At 56.3% G+C, this 17,395-nt stretch overlaps 1 protein-coding gene across 2 annotated transcripts in view; it reads left to right on the forward strand.

The window, feature by feature from the left end:
* Nucleotides 1–1,726: 1,726 nt before the first annotated feature.
* Nucleotides 1,727–17,395, forward strand: part of TTBK1 (tau tubulin kinase 1) — a 40,648-nt gene continuing 24,979 nt past the window's right edge. For both annotated transcript variants that reach the window (XR_006298935.1, XM_043591473.1), the window contains exons 1-12: nt 1,727–1,776; nt 4,901–5,062; nt 9,633–9,780; nt 10,019–10,092; nt 10,262–10,402; nt 11,621–11,725; nt 12,147–12,212; nt 12,634–12,726; nt 12,812–12,937; nt 14,534–14,688; nt 15,617–15,848; nt 16,101–16,279. Coding sequence is in view for 1 of the 2 variants with exons in the window: in XM_043591473.1 (XP_043447408.1) it covers nt 4,955–5,062; nt 9,633–9,780; nt 10,019–10,092; nt 10,262–10,402; nt 11,621–11,725; nt 12,147–12,212; nt 12,634–12,726; nt 12,812–12,937; nt 14,534–14,688; nt 15,617–15,848; nt 16,101–16,279 (1,427 nt within the window). In the remaining variant the exon portion in view is untranslated. The remainder of the gene's footprint in view (nt 1,777–4,900; nt 5,063–9,632; nt 9,781–10,018; nt 10,093–10,261; nt 10,403–11,620; nt 11,726–12,146; nt 12,213–12,633; nt 12,727–12,811; nt 12,938–14,533; nt 14,689–15,616; nt 15,849–16,100; nt 16,280–17,395) is intronic.

The raw sequence follows: 17,395 nt of genomic DNA on the forward strand, positions 1-17,395 counted from the left end.
GGGTGACCCTCTCAGCAGTTTTGAAAGTGGATGTCCCTTCAGAGCTGTCTTGAGTTGGGGTGAGGGGGCCAGGCCTTTGTCCTCACAGGTTGATCATCAATCAGATATCGGTTGCCCCAGAAAGGGTTCATGATCTTGAGTTGAGGCAGCTCCCTTGGCCAGGGGCAATTTCCAGAAAAAAGAGTCAGCTTAGAGTGCTCAGACTACAGCATCCCAGGCAGGCGGAGGGATGAGTACCTAGATTCTGAAGGGGGATTTGGATGGCTTGTGACATTATCCACTATATTTTCAAAAACTAAGTGGAGAAAATCCAGTCTTCTTAGCATAGTGCACAGTGCCCTTCATGATCTTGTACAGGCCCACCCCCAGCTCACCTCATGCCCTCTTCTCAGCCTGGGAGCCTCTCCCACCCTCTGCCTTGGCCCCACTTACCTGTTGGAAAATAACTAATCCTTCGAATTACAGTTGAACGCACCTCTTCCAAGAAGCCTCCTCTGAATGGCCTTGTTGACTCAATGGTCCTTCCATCGTGGTTAGGAGCATGGACTCTGAAGCCAGGGTTTGAATACCAGCTCTGCTGTATTCAAGGTGACTCTGTAACCTAAGGCAAATTACTCAACCTATCTGTATCTCAGTTTCCTCATCTATAAAATGGGTATAACATTAGTACTGCTATGTCATTGGGTTATTATGAGGATTATATGAGTTAATATGTGTAAGTTAGAACAATGTCTGGCAGGAGTAGATAGTTGCTGCTATTATTATTGTTGTTGTTAGTGAAGGCACTCAGTATGCATTTGTTGAAGGCACAAAGGATGGAAGGAAGGACCTGAGAGAGACAAAGTGCAAAGTATGTTCAGGGAATGCTGAGCAATCAAATTTGTCAGAAGGGTGGTAATAATCTCTATACGGTATTATTACCCATGTTGGGAAGACTGTTTAATGTCATGGTAAAGAGTGTGCATCCAATTTGTAAGCAATAAGAAATTTGCTTGACAGAATTTGTCAACAGATGGGAGAGAGGGCCAAAGACAGAGAGGGACAGGTTGAGCCAGGAGGTAAGGCCTATGTGTGGAGTGGTGAGTTCTAGGCAAGGGACGTGTGAGAAGAAATGGCGGACGGGGACTGTGGGAGGATGGACACAGGTGAGGGGAGCGGCGTTTAGAAGCAGGTAATATGAACACATGGAAGATGCGGTGCGGAAATCAGTTGAGGCTGATAGGGACAGGCAAGGAGTGACTGGGAGGGGAAAAGATAAGGGGTGATGGAGACAGGTGAGTTTTATGGGGGCAAGTAAGGAGTGATGGGGCACTGCAGGGGTGGGGGCGGGGTGGCGGTCAAGTAAATGGCAATAACCAGTGAGGAGAACCGAAGAGCTGAAGCGGGACCATCCGAAGGAGAGCTCTAAGGCTGCCGGCGTGGCGAGAAGAGCGGAGTGGAATGTGATGTCAGAGAGAGGGCGGTGATGTAAGAGCCGGGCGGTGGGGTGGTGATGTCAGGGCTGGTGCTGATGCTGGCGGCGCAGTGCATTGTGGGCAGCTCCCCGCTCCGCCGCTGCCTCCGCCGTCGCCCGAGGAGGATCGGGGCCGGGCCGGGCCGGGCGGGGATGATCCCGGGCGGGAGGCCGCCACCGCCGCCGCCGCCGCCGGAGGGAGCGGGCCGCCCCGCGCCGCACTGAGCCGCCCCCGCCCCCGCCCCGCCCCGGCCCCGGGGGATGCGCCGCCCCGAGCCGCTGCCTCCGCCGCCGCAGCCGCAGCCGCAGCGGGCACAGAGCAGGTGAGGCGGGGCGGGGCCGACGGCGGGCCGGCGGGGTCGGGGCGGGGGCTCTCCTGCGGGCTCCGCGGGCCTCGGGCCCGGCTCGCCTCCCAGCGCAGCCTTCCCCAGCTCCCCCTCCCCGCGCGGTGTCCGCCCGAGCCGGGACGCCCGCCGCTGGCCTACACAGCCTGGGCCGCATCCCGAGGCCTGGAACGGCTCCCTGCCCCCCAGCATACGCGCCTGCCTTCGCCAGCCGGCCCCCCAGAGCCTCTGCCCCTCGCTTCTCACCCCTGTCCCCGTCCCCGCGGCTTCACCCGGCTGTCACCCTGACAAGCCCTTCCCCGCTGCCTCCATTACCTCTCCCCCTTGTCCTCAGTCCCTGCGTGCCTCCCTGCCTGCCGCTAGCTGCCTTCCCAACCTCCTTACCCCTTCGGCGGTGCCCAGAAGCCTCTCCCAGGGTCCTGCCGCTTCCTCACCAGTCATTAGGAAGGCTCACCTGCTTCTGTCTTACCCAACCCCCTCCTCCAATCCTGTCATCCCCCCCAACCCTTCCCTTTTTCTCTGCCTTCTTCCACACCTCTTTTCACCTGTATCCACCACCCCTCACTGGGCTCCTTCACCTCTCCTTACCTGCGCTCCCAGATCCCCACATACACCTGGCTCACACCTTGCGTAGTTACACATCAACACCTCTACTCACACACCATGATGAGCTCCCTCTCTCTCCCACCCTCCCTGGATGTCTCTCCTTCCCTGTCTCCCCACCCCACACCCACACCCCCACACACATACCCACACCCACACCCACACCCACACCCACACACACAGTTGGCCTCACACTGTCTGACAGATATCCATAAAAACCTCTTCCACAAGCCCTCTCACACGACACACCCATGCCTCCACACACCCAAAAGGTCCTGAGGGGGCAGTAACGGGGCAGCCAAGTTCCTCGTGGCCTGTTGTCCAACCTAGTCTGACTTGAACGTAGTCCTTTGAGGCAGAGTGAGGATGGTGGACTGGGAGAGGCAGGGAAACCTCATTTATCCTCTGGTCTCCATTCTCCCTTTTCCCATCTCACCTGTTCCTTCTAGGCTGCCCATCTATAAACTGGGAGCTGCACCCAAAATTTTCTCATCAACCTATAGAATCCACCATTACAGGATGGAAGACCCACCGGAGGTCACCAGTTCAATCGCTCCAGGCTCCCTCCCTACTGGTTCAATTGCTTCTTCAGTCTTGTCCTCAACCTCTTTACCTTTATTCCAGAAGCCCCCATCCCCTCCCTCTCCCTTTGCCCTGCCATTGCCCTCACTGCCCTCTGAATTCCTGATGCCCCACACGCCACTTTGGCAAAAGGTGGGCAGAGGCCTATTTGACATCCCCACAGCTCTGATACTCTGAAGTTGGGTGGACTGGAGGAAAGAGTCAGCTGAGTCACTTGAACAGGATAGGAAAAGAGTGACAGTGTCACTCCGCTTTTCTACATGTCCCTCACGGTACACCATGACCTGTTGAAGGTTGTTTCTGTGCCTTTACTATCCCACACTGCCCCCTGTAGCAGGATGGCTAGACACAGGAGCCTTGGGAAGTATCCTGTCCCAAGGAAAGATTGGTTTATGGAGTTTCTGCCCCATCCATAGATACCTTAGGCATTTTCCTCCTCTCCACCTCCCTTCCACCCCACCCTGTCCCCAGCTGGAGTAACTGCCTTCAGTCTGTGACTCTCCAGGATCATTGTGAGGGTAGAGCAATGTGCTTATACAAAGTGTATATAAGTGGGGGGGGGGGGGGGGAGAAGAAAAGATCCTGACTCCAATCCTGTACTGGGTTGCCAGAAATCTCAAAAAGTGGCCCCCTGCCTATACACATGCACATCAAAAACAGACACAAAACCACATAAGCACATGCAGACAGAGGTACAGGCACAGACACAAAGACACACACACAGACACATAAACACACAGAAAGACACACAAAGACATATACGTGTTCACAGAGGGACACATGCACAGATTCACGTGCAGACACATATGCGTGCACACACTTACATTTCCCGAGATAACACTGGCTGGCTTTCCCAGCCCTCGCTCACAGTTGGGATGCTCTCCTTGATATTCAACTTCTACCTTTGCCAATGCAACCAGAGCTGTCTTCCTTCTTGTTGTTCCTGAGCAGACACAGAAAGGTGTGGTCAGAGCTCTCTCATCACATGCCCACCCAGACCTGCTGCTCCCTGTCATTCCTCCTGCCTCCTGTTAGACCCATCCCACTCCCTGTGGTCCCCAACCCCCCCCCCCCCCCAATTCAGCCTGTCTCTCTCCCTTGGAGTAGCTGCAGGGCCGCAGTCCCTCTAAAATCCATGTCATGAGTCCCTCACCTTATGTTCACCCCACAGCTCACATCCTTGCTTTGGAACCATTAGCTGTCAGTGGGTTGGACTCTCCCCTGAGAAAGGTGTCTTTCTCACAGCTGCATCCTCCTCACTGGCATTAGCATCATCCTCAAGGGGCTTTCGTGTATCTCATTTTCTTGATTATCCCATGCCCTGGTTGATTAGCAGGTCTCCATCACTCTGGTGTGTGTCTCCCATGGGTCACCCCTTGGTCAGCAGTTCTCCCCTTTCAGACGCACAGCTCCATGGGCATTTGGTGGCACAGGGGAAGTGTGGGTGCCGGGGTCTCAGATCAAGTCACTCAGACTGGTCCTTCTCAGCCTAGGTGTCCCCTACACAAGCATGGGTCCTAGACTAGTATGCACCCCCTCCCCCCACGTCCGCCCCCCACCCTCGGGGTCAGCAAGTTTCCTCCACATTAGTTAGCATGTCTCTCTTTGGGAAACGCTTTCCCCATAGCCTGTTCACATGGCATTTTTCTCTCCTTTTTTCAACATGTGTGTTCTGCTGCTGTTTTTCACATCTCCAGTTTGTAGTTTGTATCTCCCTTCCTGTGGATAGTATTTCTGTCTTCTCCTCTGACCTCCACCTGGGTGTTTACACAATGCTTCCCCCAGTAACCCCTAGAGCATCTGCCCACTGGGCCGAGGAAAGATGCCGGCCAGGAGAATGAAGCTGCCCTCCTCCATATCTGCAAGGTGGTCCTGGTCCGTAGCCTGCCCCACTCACAGTCCCTCCCCACTCCCCCAGGTAGATGGCCCCCCCAGGGCAGGCCCTGCGGACACCCCTCCCTCCGGCTGGCGGATGCAGTGCCTAGCGGCCGCTCTTAAGGACGAAACCAACATGAGTGGGGGAGGGGAGCAGGCCGACATACTGCCGGCCAACTACGTGGTCAAGGATCGCTGGAAGGTGGTGAGTGAGTGACCCGACGGGGCCAAGGGAGGGGTAGGGAGAGGAGGGGAGGAGAGGACCTGGAGACGTGTTAAAACAGTTGCCCCCAACTCTTCTACCCTAAGAGGGAGGTGCCCCTGAGCTCATTTGCATACTGCTTGCAGTCACTATTTTGGCGTACACTGGTGGACAATCGCTTTCTCCCAGAGCCCTCTCTCACCCCCTTCCCCGCTAGGTCACGTTGCTCCGGCCCAGCCTGGAACAACTCTTGGCTGGACGTCGGAGCAGGAGCTGCAGAGCTTAGTGGGGGAGGCGGGCAGGGTGGGGGAGGGGGCTCTTTCGTTGCCGGACCTTGGAGAAGGGCAGTGAGTGAGCATGTGTCCCTCCGCTTCCGCAGAGGACAGAGAGGCCTGGCATCAGGGAAAGAGGCCCTGCGGGCTGCTCCCACCGCAGCCGCACTCCATCTTCTCCTTCCACCCTCCTCCCCTCACTGGTTCCTGCGGCAGGTGCAACACGCCGAGACTCCATCTCCCAGCGTGCCTTGCTCCTCCAGCCCAGGACTTCAGGCTGTTCGGCCTGCTGGGAGTTGTAGTCCGAGCCTCCTCCGGGTTTGGGCCTGGATGGGAGGGGGACACGTGAGGGGCTTGGGGAAAAGCAGTGCCTGGGGAGCGGGACCTACTGTAAATCAATCCCTGTCCCACCCACCCCCCTCTTTCTTTCCGTCGCTTGAGATTGCGCTGGGGTCCTCTTATTGTGGGGGCAGGATGGTGTAGGGTGGATTGCAGGGCGATGGTGTGTGATCTTGTGGGTCTGCGTGGCAGAGTGGGGAGCCTGGAGGAAGGGAGGGAGAACAGACAGGCCTACACTGAGCCTCTATGTGGGGGTGTGTGGGAGTGGAAGGAGGAGGCTCAGCTCACCTGAGCTGTCAGGCTGAGAGGAGAGTGGGGCCTGGGTGCTGGCCGGTTTCCATGGCAACAACCACGCTTCGGGCAGATCCCCTAGAGTCCCAGGGATAGGAGCAGTTGTCATTGTCTCAGAAGTCTCTGGGACTGGGGAGGGCCAGGAGAGCTGAGGGAAGGACTGCTTGGTCCCAGAGGAGGACTTCCTGAGAGGGAGAGTGACAGGACCGAAATTGGGGGAGGAGGAGCCAGGGCAGAAATCAAGGGAACGAGGGTCTGGCCAACTGAGGAGTATTTCTCCAAGAACCCTCCGGTCCCCTAACATGAGAGCCTAGTTTCTGACAGATTGGAGGCAGAAGGACATTTGCACTGAAGAGGTGAGAAAAAGATGGTGTTCACACCATACTGAGTTTGGATTAGAACTTTGTTGTACTTTTTGAGGGAGGGGATGGGAGATGAGTGGGGAGAGAAATGGCAAGAGGGAGTTGGGGGGGGGGAGGGGCAAGCTCACAATCTTTGCCAGGCTGACTCCCGAAGAACTAGAGAGGGTGGGGTGCCAGATGGCTCCCCTCAGCCATCTCCCTGTGAGGGGTGGGACATGGGCATGAGGTAGAGCTCAGGAACCAAGAACAAGCTCCCTGAAGAGAAAAATGAGCTGGCTAGGGGAAATTGAGGGTCAGTGGCACTAGGTGGAGTATTTGCAAATAATAACGTTTCACTCTTCTTGAGGGGTGCTTCTCAGAATCAGAATAGCAAATAATAATAATAATAAATGATAAAAAAGCAGCATTTGTTTTGAGCCCCCACTGTCTCCAGACACGGTGCATTATCTCAACAAACGATGGAGTAGATGTTGTTGTTACCCCCTTTTCACAGGTGTGGAAACAGGGGTAGGGATTAGCTAACCTGCCAAGTTCTTAAGACTGGGTGGAACCAGGTCTGTCTGACTGCTGGGTCAGCAGCCACTAAGCCATACTGCTTCGCAAGAATTAGCCCACCCAAGAATCAGGAGCACGGAGATGAAGGAGTCTTTCAGACCCGTTCTAGAACAACTCTTTCATTTTACAGAGGAGGAAAAGCGGAGGCACAGAATTTAAGAAACTCACTCCAGGTGACCCAGAGCTAGGCCAAGAAACCAGGTTTCCTTTTTCCTAAGTAAATGTTGGTCCTACTGTGTCGTATTGGCCCTCCAGTTTAGGGAGTTCCTTTGACAGGGGAGGGGATCGTGAAAACAACTAGGGGAGGAGGAATAGGGTCTGGCAAAGGGAGATTAAGAAAATATTTCTGTTAGCAGGCTTGGGCAGGGCTACATTATGACTTTCATGGGCCCTGGGCCCTTTTGCCTTCACGGACCCCTTTCTCTATAATAAAGTAGTAAAAATCATATTTTATGACTGCACTGGTATACAGAGGAATGAATTAATATTATATGCTACAATTTTTTGACCTTCTGATTTGAAATATTGAAATGTTTTTATGGCTCCCTGTAAGTATTATGGGCCACTGTGCCTGCTGTGCCCGATGGTTAAGTGGGCCCAGACTGTAGGGCCTGGAGAGGAGGGGTGTTAGGTGAATGGGTGGGTGCAGATACCCAGCTTGCCTCCCTGGGAGGTTCTGTAATGGGGTGGGGGGCAAGGAAGGGACCAAGGGAGGAGAAGAAATAGCCTCTTTGGAAATGAAGACGGTAGAGAAATGCTATTGGCCACCCTTGGAAATTGGGGAGCAGGTACCAGAAATGTCTTGGCTGCCCCGAGCCCTCCTTACCACCTCCAGTGAGGATTTTGGAGTCTGGCAGATCTGGGCTTGAATCCCAGCACTCACACTTTTAATCCCTGTGCTGTCAACAGTTTTCTATGATATCGCGGTTAAGAGCGTGGGTTCTGCATCAGATTGCCTGGGTTCAAATGAAACCTGGCTTTGCTACTTACTAGCAGTGTGACCTGGGGCAGAGTACTTAACTCTCTGTGCCTTAGTTTTCCTTCTGTGCAAAATGGTGACTCTTATGACCTTTCCCACGTGTTGTCAGGAACCTCAGGGGATGAGCTGAGATGATCTTTGTGGGTCGGGAGCACAAAGCCTGAGATGTGATTATTGTTCCCTCCCCTCCCCGTCTTCCATGTTCACGTACAGCAAACCATAAAGGATTCTATAAGATACTATCATCTCCCCTGATTTTAAAGTTCCCCAGGGGAAGACATGACGCTGCTTTCCTTGAGTCTGTATCTGTCCCCTCCTTATTCTGAAATTCTTCGATGAGTCTGACTTTCATCTCAAGTAGAGAGAGATTCTGGTTTCAGACTGTTCTTCCCCCTTTCCCTTTTCCTGCGTCCTTTCTGAGCACGAGAGCCTTCAAGATGCAGCCAGACTTCCACTTCTTTTCTGAATCTTCCCTTCTTCCTCCTCTCTCTTCCTAGAGTTGTTTCAACTGTAACCTGCTGGGAACTCCCAGTCCTTGGCTCAGCCCTGCACCCATCCCCCACTCCATCCCCTAGCTTCAGCCACCATTAAACATTTAATGGGGTCTGAGTGCTGAATAAATGCTAAGGGGAGGGCTTGGAGATGCTAGAGGCTCAGAGTCCGTTTACAGGCTGGCTGGTCAGAGCAGCCTCCGCCCAATCACTAGCAAGCCCAGCTGTGCTGGTGAGTTAACAAGCCAACCGGAGGCAAGTGAGGGTTCTGGAAGGTGCTCAGCGAGGGCGGGCCACCCATGAGGTGAGCTGTACATCTTTTTTAAACCAAACAGGTCCCGACTTAGAAGTCTGCACCTTCTCCTTGTCCTTTATCATTGCCAGTAGCACACTCCAGGGACCCCGGGGCCTCTGACTTGAAGTGATTTTAATTCCTTCCCATAGCTCAGCTTTGCTCATCCACCCTTGCGAACTCTTCCTCCAACACAATTCTCCCCTCTGCCTTTTCTCACTGCCTGCCCAGGGATGCTGGAGGAGGAGGGCCTAGAGGGTCAGGTCTGTACTGCCCCGTCCCCTGGGGGGATAGACAGACTCTCCAAACCTCCATTCCCACCATGGTCCCACAGTGCCCCCTACCCCCAGGGGAAGCTCACCCGATTTGAGGCATTTGACCAGGGGTCTAGGGAGTGCTGTGAGCTTCAGCAGCAGGATGAGCATTGAATACCCTTTGCTGACTCCTCTCCCCCAAATACTTCTCCCCCGCATTACTCTCTCCCTCTAATGACACCTGTCAGGACATTGCCAACCCCAGGAAGGGCCAGCTTCCCTGGAGGATCCACCCTGAAGCTGGAAGGTTCTGGAAATTAGTTTTCCTTCTGGATGGTGGTTGTTCAATCTAGTTTGGGGGATGGGGAGAGTGTAATATTTCTTGTCCTTCCAGAAAAAAAAAAAAAAGATTTATGGTGGCCCATGATGTCTTCAGAATCCTACACAGGCTCATCTCCATGTCTACATGGGGTCAGAGGTCACATACCCTCTCCCACCTCCCAGCCTGACACCTAGCCCTGTGTGTGCATGCACATGCATGCATGGGCTGAGCTGTCTCTGGCACTAGGAGGGGAAGTGGGGACACAGGTGGGTGGGGCAAGGAAGGCAGACATAGGGTCGCCCCCTTCAAAACTAGCCCTACCCCCACCAACGAAGGGTATGACCCAGCAGCGTGTGGGATGAGGAGCTGCTCAGCCTGATCCCTGGGTTTCCTATCCCCCTCTTCCATCTCTGTAGCTGAAAAAGATCGGGGGCGGGGGCTTTGGTGAGATCTACGAGGCCATGGACCTGCTGACCAGGGAGAATGTGGCCCTCAAGGTGGAGTCAGCCCAGCAGCCCAAGCAGGTCCTCAAGATGGAGGTGGCTGTGCTCAAAAAGCTGCAAGGTGCGGGCCCTGGGCAGGAGGATGGGAGGGAGGAGGTGGAGCCAGGGGCTAAGGGAGAGCTGATGGGGATGGTGAGATGGAACCGGAGTCTAAGGGCGGTGATGGGGAGAGGGGCATGGGGAGGTGGTGGCAGAAGTGGTCATGGGACCAGGAATCAAGAGGGCACCAGAGACACCTTGGGATCGGAAGTGAGGAAGAAGGAGTGGGAGTTGGGAGACCCCTGTCTGTGCCCCCACAGGGAAAAGCCACGTGTGCAGGTTCATTGGCTGTGGCCGGAATGAGAAATTTAATTATGTGGTGATGCAGCTCCAGGTGAGTCCCTGTGGGATCCTCCCTCCACTTACCCCCCAAAGCTTGGGTTGTGACCCCTGGGGTTGAGGAGTGGGCACAAGCCTTTGGGGACGAGGCTGGGCAGAGTGTCACGGTGGTGCCGGTTGGCATGACAGCTGAGCCTGGACCTCCCCCCTGCCCCCACCCTCAGGGCCGGAATCTGGCCGACCTGCGCCGCAGCCAGCCGCGAGGCACCTTCACGCTGAGCACCACGCTGCGGCTGGGCAAGCAGATCCTGGAGTCCATTGAGGCCATCCACTCGGTGGGCTTCCTGCACCGTGACATCAAGCCGGTGAGGGCTGCCCCACCTGCCCCCTCTTCCAAAGCACACCCCCTCCCCCACCCTCTCCCTCTGTGGGTCCCATGGTTTCTCCTCCAGAACAGTGGTTTGGGCAGGAGCAGCCTCTCCTACCTGTCCCCTCCTCCTGCTTTCCACCCCAAGCCCCTTCTCCCCGCCTGCCAGGAGAACACACCCCTGCCTGCCCCTTGCCCATGTCTCTCTTCTGTTCTTGTCTTCTCCCTTACCCATGCCCTGATTAGTCCTCGAACCTCAAAAGGTGCAGGGGCTGGGGAAGTACAGAGGAATTGATCAAAAGGGGTGGAGGGATGGGGCTCCCAGGTGGCTCCCTCGGTTTAGTGTCCCACTTCGGCTCAGGTCATGATCTCACGGTCCATGGGTTCAAGCCCTGCGTTGGGCTCTGTGCTGACAGCTCAGAGTCTGGAGCCTGCTTCTGATTCTGTGTCTCCCTCTCTCTTTGCCCCTCCCTTGCTCATGCTCTGTCTCTCCCTGTCTCTCAAGAATGAATAAACATTAAAATTTTTTTTCTTTTTAAAAAAGGAATGGAGGGGCTGGGCTTGGTAAGAAATTCCAAGCAGCTGATTTTGTGGCATCTTGGATCCCGGTGTTGTAAGAACCTCCAATTTAATAAGGGGTAAAAACTGAGGCCCAGAAAGATTGGTTGAATGACCCAAGGTCAGACAGCAAGAACAATGCAGGTCTCCTGCTGCCTTACAGCAGGACAGTGACCCTAAGCCACACTGCTCTGCTGGGGAGTTCTAAGGATTGGAACCCCCAGCTGGGTTGTCACTTTGCTTTGTGATCTTGGAGAAGCCCCATAAGCTCTTTGGCTTTCAGTATCCTCATCTGTAAAATGAGGGTGCTCCCACCTGCCCCTCGGATGGGATGCCATGGCCTATGGCGCATGTTGATGTTTTCTCTTTATGTTTATTTTTGAGAGAGACAGAGAGAGCACGGGGGAGGGGGAGGGGAGGCAGAGAGAGAGAGAAGGGGACAGAGGGTCTGATGCGGGCTCTGTGCTGACAGCAGAGAGCCCAAAGAAGGACTTGAACTCTGTGAACTGTGAGATCATGACCCGAGCTTAAGTCAGACGCTTAACCCACTGAGCTCCCCAGGCTCCCCAAAGCTTACTCTTAAACACGTTTCTTGGCACTCCTTGAGGTGGGCCAAGTGGGGTTGAAGCCCCACGGTCACAGCCACTGTCTTTCCCAGTCAAACTTTGCCATGGGCAGGCTGCCCTCCACCTACAGAAAGTGCTACATGTTGGACTTCGGGCTGGCCCGGCAGTACACCAACACCACGGGGGATGTTCGGCCCGTGAGTATCGCTGTTCGTGGGAAACCCTGGCCCCCTCACCCGGCCCCTGACCTTCACCAATTTTTCCTGCAGCTGCCTAAGCAAGCCCGGCCCGTGTTCAATATGAGTGTCACCCAGCTCAGTCTACGCTTGGCCCGTCTCCTGGCTCCCTGGGCTCTTGGTGGATGCCACATCCACACCTTGTGATCTGGCTGCCTACCTTGGTCAGAGATGGATACAGGGGCAGGGAGCAAGGTCAGGAGGCAGGTGTAGGACTGGGGTTGGTGTGTCAGGCTTGCCCCTGACCAGGCCAGCATGGGGGTTGGTGGAGAGGGAAAGCAGTCAGGGTTAAAGTAGGCAGTTAGGCTCAGTTAGCAGGGCTGAGATGTGGCCCAAATCAGGGGCAGCGGGTGAGTGTCCTGCTGTGTTCTCCCTTCTACAGCCTCGGAATGTGGCCGGGTTTCGAGGGACTGTTCGTTATGCCTCAGTCAATGCCCACAAGAACCGGGTGAGTGGCAGAGCTGTGGGCCTGAGGATGCGGGGGCAGCAGGGCCCAGGTCAGGGGCAGAGGAAGGGGAAGAGGGTCGGGTGGGCAGCTGTTGAGGTGGGGAGAGAAGTATGGGGCAGGGGCCGGAAGCTGCCACGCCAGAGGCCATGAGTGGAACAAGATTTTGCAGCCATTTCTCCATGACTTTACCTTCTTCCTTGTTTTTCGGGATTCCCTCCTCTCTGCTCCCACCATCAATCTGTGTGGACACAAGTTTTGAGACTCATACTCGATGTGTGTTGGAGGATCAGGGATAGAGCCAGGGTTTGGCTGTCAGGGCTCCCTGAAGGGTCCCCTCCTTGTGAAGGATCAGTCCATGCTCCCAGGAAGGACCTGAAAGGTGTGGGTGACCTCCCCTGTCGTCCCCCCCCCCCCCCCCCAGGAGATGGGCCGCCACGATGACCTGTGGTCCCTTTTCTACATGCTGGTAGAGTTTGCAGTGGGGCAGCTGCCCTGGAGAAAGATCAAGGACAAGGTGAGCCCTGTGCAGGTGGGGCTGAGGAGGTGGAGGGGGCGTGGGGTCGCTGGGGCTCCATTACCCTGTGCCCTGTTGCCTCCAGGAGCAGGTAGGGATGATCAAGGAGAAGTATGAGCACCGGATGCTGCTGAAGCACATGCCCTCCGAGTTCCACCTCTTTCTGGACCACATTGCCAGCCTCGACTACTTCACCAAGCCTGATTACCAGGTGGGAGCCTGCCACCTGGTCCCTGCACCCCCAGACATCTCTCTGGGGGTGACCATCCCCAGCAGCACCCATACTGCTGAGGCCCCACTCCCCTGTTGGCTTAGCCTCGTGTATCTCCCCCCCGGTCTTCCAACTGCATGAAACTGTTTTGTGCTCCTGTGAACAGTCTTCATGGCTAAGATTTCTTAACAGCTTACTCTGCTCTCAGTGCCTTTCATGCATTAACTCATTTAAGCTTCAAAACGAGCCTTCGGTGATAATGCGTGTTCTTTATGTTACTATTCTAACACTTAACGGTTAATGAAGCCAAGTACTTTCGAGTACTTTTCACCGAAACTCTGCATTGTCCCCATTTCATAGATGAGGAAACGAAAGCCCGATAGCAAGGCCGTGAGCAGGGCTGGGCTCAGGCACATCTTCTGACTCCAAGTCCAGTGCTTTTTCCAAGGTGCCACCACCACACCCCTAGGGGACCCACTGATCCCGACAGGAGAATGAGGATACATCAGCAGTGTTCTGCCCAGGACCCACTATGTGCCAGGCACAAGTCTGCACACCACAGGGAGCATAGCATCGGGCACACAGTGGGCCCTCAGTGAAGTGGGTCCTGCCAGCAGAGAGAACCTGCCCTGTATTCTGGAGAGAGTTAAGTCAGAAGTGGAATGGTCCGGGGTGCCTGGGTGGCTCAGTCGGTTAAGCATTCAACTTTGGCTCAGGTCATGATTTCACGGTTCATGGGTTCGAGCCCCGCATCAGGCTCTGTGCTGACAGCTCAGAGCCTGGAGCCTGCTTCGGATTCTGTGTCTCCGTCTCTTTCTGTCTCTCCCCTGCTTGCGCTCTGTCTCTCCCTCTTGCTCTCAAGAATAAATAAACATTAAAACAATTTTTTTGAAGAAAGTGGAATGGTCTGGGGGCCTCTGATGTTCTACAGGTGCCCACCGCCTCCAGAGCCTAGAGCCTAGAGGTCGTGGACAGAGATGCCTCACTTGCGCAATAGAAGGCCCCCCTGCCCCCCTCCCCTCGCCCAATCCTCAGCCTCCTGGGGTTCCCCAGACCAGACAGCTGCGAGTGAGCGAGCACACGGTGTGCGGGCCCGTGCTGGCTGCTGAGGAATGTCGAGCTGCAGATCAGGAAATGTGTGGGTGGGGGAATCAGGGAAGGCTTGTTGAGCAGAGAGGATTGGTGGTAAAGGCGGTGTGGGCGGAGGAAGCAACCTGTGCAGAGGCATGACCCCAGGTGGTGGTTTTGGGAAATGACCGGTGCTTCCAGGCTGCGGAGGCTTCCCCCCCCCCGCCCCCCCCCCCAGATGGTGGAAATGGCAGAGCAGGCTGGGGATGGTGAGCAAGGGACAGATCTCAGAGGGCTTGTGTCCAGCCAGCGGGGCTCAAACCAAGATAGTAATTTGCGTACTGATTTGCATATCATGTGCATGTTTTCATTTAAAATCAATGTGCCCTTCTCCTTCCAGTGCCCCTTCTCGGCCTATCCCTGTCCTGGAAGGCCCCTCTCTTCCCTCTGCAATCCCGGCAACTGTCCTTTCCTCCTGGCTAGCCCCAGGGTCACCTCTCTGTCCTCCCGCCACCCCCACCCCTGCAGTTGATCATGTCGGTGTTTGAGAACAGCATGAAGGAACGGGGCATCGCTGAGAATGAGGCCTTTGACTGGGAGAAGGCGGGCACCGATGCCCTCCTGTCCACAAGCACCTCCACTCCACCCCAGCAGAACACGCGGCAGACGGCAGCCATGTTCGGGTGAGTCTTGGGAGGGATGACAGCCCAGTGGGGGGCCAGGTGACCTCTGCCTAGTGCTGTCACCCAAAAAGCCAGCCCTCTCCTCCTCTTCTCACCTGGACACATCTGGCTGTCTTTCCCATCCAAGGTGCTCAACAGTGGGGTTCTCAAACCCCAGGCGGTCCTGCCCCATCTCCACCTTCAATCTGGGGACAGGGTGCACATCCTCACTTGGAGTTTTTGACTTTACGGGGGAGTGGGGAGCCCTGAGTGAAAATACCTGAGCCCCAACGTCTGTTTCTGTTGCTCACATGCATCCATTTAGTGAACGTGTCTCGAGCCCCAGCACTGGGGCCTGTGGGGGCTCAGAGAAGAAAGTTGCAGCCCCCGCCCTCAGAGTGCTCTTGGTTGGGTCTGGGATATTTGTAACGGATGGGTCAGCGATTCCAGAACCCTGTGGCAAGCACAAAGACAGAGGCACCTGGGGAGGGGCCAGAGTGAGGAGGGACACCCCACCCTGCCGCGGGGGCAGCCAGGGAGAGACAAGGGTAGGGGCTCCAGGAGAGAGACCCGTACTGTAAAGATACCGCTCAAGGAGTTCCACATGACTCCTCTTTACACCCATTCCTGGTCTAAATGAGGTCAGCCAGTGAACTGCGATGGAAATCTGGCTGGGCCTGGAAAGCAATGGGCCTCTTAAATTAACAGGATGAGGTGGTGCCGTGCCCATCCCGGCCAGTCACATCTCCTTGCAGCCCTTTGCCGGACTAAGGACAGTCTAGTTGCAGGCTTTGTGAGCCAGGGATGGGGATGGGCCTAGGGACATCCCCACCCCTGCCGAGGCCTCTACTGTGCCTACTCCCATGGGTGGCAGTGATCTCCAGGGCCTGTGCTGGGAGGAGAGGGAACCCCTGCCAGCCTTGCCCATGGCCCCTCCTGGCCTCTCCAGGGTGGTCAACGTGACGCCAGTGCCCGGGGACCTGCTCCGGGAGAACACCGAGGACGTGCTGCAGGGCGAGCACCTGAGTGACCAGGAGAACGCACCCCCAATCTTGCCTGGGCGGCCCCCTGAGGGGCTGGGTCCCAGCCCCCACCTTGCCCCCCACCCCGGGGGTCCTGAGGCTGAAGTCTGGGAGGAGACGGATGTCAACCGGAACAAACTCCGGATCAACATCGGCAAAGTAACTGCAGCCAGAGAGAAGGACGTGGGTGGCCTTCCCCCGCTCCCACCCTGGTTCCCAACCCATGGCCCCCCTCCCGCTCCTCCTGTGTGCCCTCTCCCCAGCCATGTGCCCACCTGCCCTGTCTCCGTGGCCTTGCCCCATGTCAGGATCACCAGCGTCGACCTCCCTCAATCTCCTTCACCCTGGGAAAACCACTTGACCCACAGCCGCCCTGTCAGCCCCAGTTCATGGCACTCCCCTCTCCTGCAGACCCCTTGTGTGGTGGAAGAGGAGCAGAGCCGAGGTGTGGGGGTCCCCAGCTCCCCGGTGCGTGCCCCTCCAGACTCACCGACAACCCCAGTCCGTTCTCTTCGCTACCGGAGGGTCAACAGCCCTGAGTCTGAGAGGCTTTCCACAGCGGATGGGCGGGTGGAACTGCATGAGAGGAGGTAGGTCTGGGGCTAGGGGGACGGCCAAGGGCCTTCTGGCCCCCTCAGCCTTCACGTGGCTGGTCTGTAGGAAAGATTAGATGCAAGGTTGGGGGGCCCCAGGAGTGTTGAGAGGGTTATACTAGGGCCTGGGGTGAGACTTGGTTGGTTGGAGGGGGGCAGATACAGAGGCCCCAGCTCATGCCACAAAGGGATGTAGGGTGGAGGCATGCCATACGAGTGGGAAGCTGGGTCCCTTGGCCCAGGAGGAGGCCAAGGGGTGAGGTGGTAGGTGGGTGTGCTTCCAGAACCTCTCCCTAGAGACTAATTACAGGTGCCTCAGAGCAGCTGACTAGGCTCCCTTCAGCTGTGGGGGAGGGCCCTGGGAGGAGAGCCCAGGGAGTGCTCAACTCCAAGAGTGGTGGATCAGGTTTTGGGGGTCAGGGCTCAGGGATCTGAATGTCACAGGGGGGACCTGGTTGGTGGGAGGAGAGTTTAGAGCCAAAACGATCCTTCAGGATGGAGGAGGGGGGGGTGCGAATGTGAGGGTGGTCCATGGCCATCAGGGACCAGAGTCAGAAGCCTGGATGAGCTGTCCAGTGGGTGGGACAGCTCAGGTGGGAGAGGCCTGTGAGAGATGTCCCCACCCTCGCTTGGCTCTGGGCGGGGCTTGACCTCACAGCAGGGCTGAGGTCTTCTCCGCACCAGGAAAGGGGTCTTTTCCCAAGACCCAGCCTAGGAGGGCCCAGTGTGCCTCATCCCCATCTCATTCATGGCCCCTCCTCTGGCTTGTGCTCCAGACTGCACTCTGCCTCTGGGATGGGGCACGGCACCCCTTTGGAGCATGGCAGTACTCAAGACAGGGGAGCCCTATACCAGTCCCCACGGCACCCCCAGGACAGAGGGATGTGGGCCCTGTGCTCAGGTGGCCAACAGCCCTCACACATACACTCACACTCACACAGGTTGGCCTCCCTGGGACTGAAGACCACATTTTCATCCATGGTAGCCCAGAGGGTTCAGGAAACAAGGAGAACTGAGGAACGGCAGTTTGGAAGGGATATCAGTGGAGAAGAGAGGTGGGAATGCCCCGAACAAAGACAGTCCTGAAGAGCAAACTGGTTTGATTCAGAATGA

This window comes from Prionailurus bengalensis, chromosome B2, assembly GCF_016509475.1.
Source record: "Prionailurus bengalensis isolate Pbe53 chromosome B2, Fcat_Pben_1.1_paternal_pri, whole genome shotgun sequence".
In the NCBI taxonomy this organism is placed as follows: domain Eukaryota; kingdom Metazoa; phylum Chordata; class Mammalia; order Carnivora; family Felidae; genus Prionailurus; species Prionailurus bengalensis.